Genomic DNA, 6107 nt, shown 5'->3' with positions numbered 1-6107 from the left:
TTTATGAGAAAGATATAAATAAGTCTCTGTTTTTTTTTATACAAAAATAAATAATTTTTTATCAAATTAAAATACAATTAAATTTCTGATTGCTTAAAAGAGTCATCATAACTATATTATTAAACAATATGAGTTTACATTTAGGTGATGAGTCATATACAGATTCAAAAAGGTGCAGAGATATACAAAAAGAGAATAAAAAAGATGCTGAGTCTCTTTTCTTTTTCTTTTTTTTGTACTTACTCTATATCTCTGCATCTTTTCAATTCATCACCTAAATTTAAATAAAACGAGGGCATATTTGGCTATTATTGTGTTTACCTGATAAATGGGGCATGTCCTTTCATAGTTATGGACATGGCCATAAAATGCAATATCCACTTTATATTTCTGCCAAAGTTTCTGCAAACTTTCCCTTCCCATTGGCTCTTCAAATGAACCCTCCAATCCATAATAAAAATCAGACGAATATCCAAGCACTCTATGTGCAGCAAAGATCAACCATGGTTGCTTCTGTCTGTCCACTGTTGCGAGACAATGCTCAATGAATTTGTATTGTTCTGTTCCTTCTCTCCAATCATGTTCAGTGTCCCCTATGCAGAAGCGAAACATGCCATAATCCGTTGAATACCTGTGTATTCAGAATGTTATTTATTATTATATATATTAATTGTATTTAAAAATTATAATATACTATTGCTTTTATTTTCACTGTCATTTTCTGATACGTCTTTGGATCTGTTGATCTGTGTATAAAGTGATAGAATAAGATGAAACAATGAGAGTGCGCGAAAAAACACTCACTATTGCTGTGTATCATTATAAACTAAGTTTTGTACTTTTGTTGAATTAAGCATGTTCGATGATACAAACATTAATGTCATGAATAATTTAAGAGTAATATCTATCATTTTTGAATTTGAACTTAATTCAATTTAACCTCTTCCTGCATTAGATTTGATGCTAATGTGTTAGTTTCTTACAGCTATCTTCAACGTTGAAGTTAAAATTATTTGGAGAACTAAAATAGACTCAAACGGTAAGCCCTTCATGCTTCATTTGGTTCCGTTGGTTTAACCAAGTTGAATTTTGATTGAACTAAATAATAGATACTCTGTGTTCCCTTTTATCTATCACCATCACTTTTTAATATATCTATAGACAAAAATAACAACTTTTTACAATTGACAGCATAAATAGTTATCCAAAAGAATACATGTAATTGCAAGATTGTATCAGATGTTTTAAACAGTGCATCAAAATTAAATTCTATATATATAATAATAAAAGTAAATGATCAGCACTAAGATTTTCATAAAAGATAAAACAGTATTTACCAGAACTTTTCTCTGTTTTCTGCTGGGACATAAAACATGGTCTGAGCCAAGACTCCACATTCACCACCTGAATCTGTAGTATTATAAAAGGATCCCGTGTTGGGCCAATCACGCTCATGATTACCACTGCATCATGATAACACAATTACGAATTCTCAATACAAAAATTGAAAAATCTTGTTCTTATAACATAGGACAAACCTACCTGCCAATCATATATGGCACTTTTGATGCAATTGGTTCCACTTGAGCAGTGAATTGGTCCCATTGTGAGATGTATCCATTTGCATAAGTCATGTCTCCAATGTGGAAAACAATGTCAATGTTTTCTAAATCCTTGATGAGCTGGTCTGTTGTGTTGAGTGAACCAGGTTGATAGTTGTTATACTCGTTTGAACCGTCACGTTCAGCCTGCAAACTTATTGGATCAGAAGTAAATCTTTTTCACCCCTCATCCTCTTGAAAGTTTGTCATTTTAGCCTAACTAAGATTCTAAAGAAAGTTTAGATAAGTTCGGTGTAGGTGTTGATCATTCTATTAAGATCAGAACAAAGATACAAGCCCGACGAGCACTTCCAAATTTTTCGCAACATAAGATAGGATTAAAAAATGGTTTAACATTACCTTGCCCATGTCACCAAATATGATTACACGTTGGAGTGAGTTCTGTCCAGGATAAGGTGATGACTTGAATGAATATTGCTTGCTCCAAATTTCTGAACCATTAGACAAAAGATGCCCCAATCGGTATGTGTACCTGAAGAAAATATATTTGAAAGAAAGAAATTATGAAACAAACTCTGCCAGTTACTCAGTTTGCTATCAACATACATGGATATCAATAACCATACACTTTATTTGGCCACAGTTCTTTAAGAAAACTTGTGTGGATGAACCCGGGATCACGCCAACCTACAGTGCTTGCTGGTGAACCTGCAGAGTGGCAAAGGAAGAACATGGTTTCAAATAATTAGTGATCTTGAATCTTGATGATAGCCAGGATTCAGAAGGTAACAGGGATTATGCATGTGTTTATATCTGATTAAACCTGAAATTGTTAGTTTTCTCACCAATGGCTCAAATGCGAGCCTAATCGAAGTTCTTTCATATTGGCCAAGCAGAAATTTAATTTATGAGTAAGGTTAAATAAAGTTATAATTCAAGAGTATTATTTCTGCAATAGAAAAGTTAATTTAGCCGATTGAATGAAGCATACCACACATGGCGTTGCGACCAAATGTCAATGTTCCAGCAGGAGATTGCATTGGAGTCTTTCCCTTAATACTCCACTCAACAAATGGTGTAGCTTCACTTATGTCATATCCACTTGTCCATGTAACTGTCATCTGCATAAATCACTGTATATTTCATCTTTTCATAGATGTGTGTTCAAAATTTACTAAATTTTATAGATCAAGTGTCTAAGGAGTAGGGTACTGAATTTTATCACGTTGATTCATATAAAGGGTATGTATCACTCGCTATGCTCAACTAAATTGTTATGGCTTGTGATAAATATCTTAAGACATAAGAAATAAACTTACTTCATCCCAAGACTTCCCTTGAGCAATACGCGGATACAGAGGTGCCTTAGGATTCACAAATGATATGAAATTGGAGACTGTAACAAGTTTAGGCTGCAATGATAAATCAATTACAATTAATTAACGGCTAGCAATTTCATAAAATAAAAATCATATACATATTCTGAATCAAGATAATAATGAGCTGTTTTTGTAAACAGCAAATGCTGGATCAAAGTCTCTAAGGTAACACTCAATATTATTAGAAGACAACAAATACAAGAACAGCTGCAATAGTCATGGACATACATTCAATAGTCCGCCAGAAAATAGCGCGAAGGAAAAGTCGGCGCGCTGGTTGATCAATTGGAACTTCAAAGAAGCCTTTCCTGTCTTTGTATACATTGAATTGGAGTAATTCACAAATTTGTACTGGAACAAACATTCAAAAAGATAACATCAGCAGGGTACCACTTTGAAGTAGTTAACCTTAATACAATCTACCAAGAGTACAAGTTAATCATAAAGAGATTAATGAATAACATACTAACCTTTATTGGTGCTGAGCATATGTATGGAGTAACTTCTTTTGGATCATTAACCGGTGGACATGTCGATGAGCTGCAATTAACAAAATACAATAATAATTAAAAAAAAAAAAGAATTATTCAGATACAATACTGAATTTATGTTGAATATGAGGAACAGAGTAAGAACATTACTTGAACTTTGCAGGAGAGAAAACTCCAACCCAATCATCTGCAGATGGGTCAGGGTGATAAACATTCACAGTCACCCATTGGGTATCCTCACCCTGAAATCAAATACGTGAAAAGCACATGAATTGAATGCTGCACACAAGATAAATATGTTTTTGAACATCCGAACTCTTCATAAAAATGTGTCAACACTCATTTTACTAAAATCTTGGTGTGGTCCTCACTTAAACAGCCTAAATCTTACTTTTCATGTTTAAATTAGTTATCAATAAACACTTGCTTTTAGAGGTGCAGTCCAAAATCACAATAGTGTCATCGTGGCGCCCTCTGGAACGGCATTAGAACAGAAATTGCAACAGCATCAGTACCATTAATTTTGGCTCTGGCGGAAATTAAAACTAACCTAACCATCTGCAATTTAAAACGGTTGAGAACAAACCAAGGTAGAGCTAGAACTTGTCTGAATCAAACATGGTCAACTTCTCTGGATAGATATAAAATCAAAATCAGAACAGAAGGAGCAAGTTGATGGTGATATATACCTTAGTGCCAAGAAGAAAAGGGGAGGCTGCAATGGAGGCGTTACTGTGGAGCGAAACAACAGCCTTATGGATTGCAATCTTGGCGAGTGGTTGTTCCCCGAAGCCATGAAAGTGAGCCAAAGCGATGCTCAAGTTGATAAGCAACGAAACAAGAAGAATCATACTGCCTCTAAGGATCAAAACAATAACACCATGACCATCGTATAATACCTCCATCTATATGAATATATTATTGGGTTTTAGTTGCACATGCAATTTTTGTGAAACCAAGGGAGAATCAGATAAGCATAACACCATGACCATCATATAATACCTCCATATATATGAATATATTGAAAGTGAGGAGTGGACTTGAAGTAAGATGTATGCAATTTGTTAAATGCATCTTCCACCTACCTACCAAGCCTTCAACTCTCTAGTCCGTTCAAATATTTGAAAATTCATAGTTAATAGATTATAATTATACCTAAGTATTTCACTAGCTTGGCTTTTTGCTTACACAACAATTGAGAAGTTATTAATTATTATTGTTATCATTATTTTCACTTTAGGAAGGAATTAGCCCTCCAATTGTTGCGATTAACAGACTTTATTAATAAAAAATTCTCTTAGAATTCTGATGGTGATTAATGATTATCTTCATGAGAGCGAAGGTTCTTTTTCTCATCACACGCAGCATCTTCTCAACACAAAGTATACAGACTGAGGAATATACTAAGGATATTCTCAATCCAGCGGTGTACTCGAGATCCCTGAATAAACATAAGTTGAATAGTTTGTCTTTTAATATATTCAGTCTTGTATATATTTTACGATTTGCAAATGAAAAAGATTGAACAAAATACAAATTGTGGATTGAATTCTAATGTGTAGGAGCGAAATTTATTCCTCTTATAAATACCACCTTTACGTATTATTAGCACGAATTTCGACCTATAAAAAAGTTTGATCAGAAGTCATGGGAGGTCGAAAGTGTGGCATGGATGGTTTAGCTGTAGAGAAATCCTTCTTCGATTATAGATCAAAAGTCTAATGATGTGAGGGGTCGAGAAAATAGGGTCGAGACTAGAAAAATGCCATGTAATAAATATGGACACGTCAGAACATAAGATTTGAAGGACTAGACAAGATAGAACGTGAAGAATTATCATGAGAATCTTTTAGAGTAAGATAAGATTGTGGTTTGAGAAAAAAAAAAAGAGGAATTAAGTCGTGGTCAAAAATTATTCAAGAACTAGTCCATTCTTGTGATCTATAAATATGAGGAATTCAGAAAAGTTTAGGAGGACTTCAATCAAGAAAATTAGATAATTAGATCATTACGTAAACTTATAAAATTTCTGGTTTTCGTAAAGTAAAGAAAGAACATGGAGTACAAGTGCATGTGAGCGTTAGAAATCAACTTTTAATTTGTTTTCTTTTGTTTATTTGATTCATTTTCATTAATTTCTTTGTATTTTTGTTGTTATTCTGCTTTCATTGAAATTTTTACACTTTTTATTTGTTAAGTTTTTCTTTATTTAAGTAATTTAGTCATTTACTTTATTCATCATAAATCTGTCGCTAGTAATTTTGACATTATTACTAAGTAATTCCTGGTTCGAGCTCACTCTTTTTCAGAGAAGTCGCATCTACTCTCCAATGAGATCTTGATACAAATTCGATTGGACACCCTATCGAATCATACCAAAAATCGAGTGAAACACGTACATCAAAATTTATATTGTCAATAAAAAAATCATAAAAATATATAGAATCATAACCACACAAATAAATAATTAGATTGATTATAAAAATAGAACAAAATTTGCAGAATTTTAAAGTATTAAGAACTACAACGATTCTTCACAAAGGTTTGAAGAATTTAACAACAAATTGAGAATGAAAATAATGAAATAAAGAAAAATAAACGAAGCTTGCAATGAACATAAGTTATGAAACTATAAATGATAAAAAAAACTAAAAATGGAAGGAAAGCTACAGAAT

General features: G+C 32.9%; 1 protein-coding gene across 1 annotated transcript in view; it reads right to left on the bottom strand.

The window, feature by feature from the left end:
* The window catches only part of LOC107631650 (probable inactive purple acid phosphatase 27), a 5477-nt gene extending 1071 nt beyond the window's left edge, over positions 1-4406 (bottom strand). The window contains exons 1-11 of the mRNA XM_016335169.2: positions 4122-4406; positions 3583-3674; positions 3412-3481; positions 3170-3292; positions 2882-2974; positions 2554-2683; positions 2189-2270; positions 1962-2094; positions 1543-1748; positions 1338-1463; positions 322-631 (exon numbers count right to left, since the gene is read on the bottom strand). Of these exons, the coding sequence (XP_016190655.1) occupies positions 322-631; positions 1338-1463; positions 1543-1748; positions 1962-2094; positions 2189-2270; positions 2554-2683; positions 2882-2974; positions 3170-3292; positions 3412-3481; positions 3583-3674; positions 4122-4337 (1581 nt within the window). The 5' untranslated portion in view covers positions 4338-4406. The remainder of the gene's footprint in view (positions 1-321; positions 632-1337; positions 1464-1542; positions 1749-1961; positions 2095-2188; positions 2271-2553; positions 2684-2881; positions 2975-3169; positions 3293-3411; positions 3482-3582; positions 3675-4121) is intronic.

The sequence above is a fragment of the Arachis ipaensis genome, chromosome B01, assembly GCF_000816755.2.
Source record: "Arachis ipaensis cultivar K30076 chromosome B01, Araip1.1, whole genome shotgun sequence".
In the NCBI taxonomy this organism is placed as follows: Eukaryota; Viridiplantae; Streptophyta; class Magnoliopsida; order Fabales; family Fabaceae; genus Arachis; species Arachis ipaensis.
This window is presented reverse-complemented; position numbering and strand designations above follow the sequence as displayed.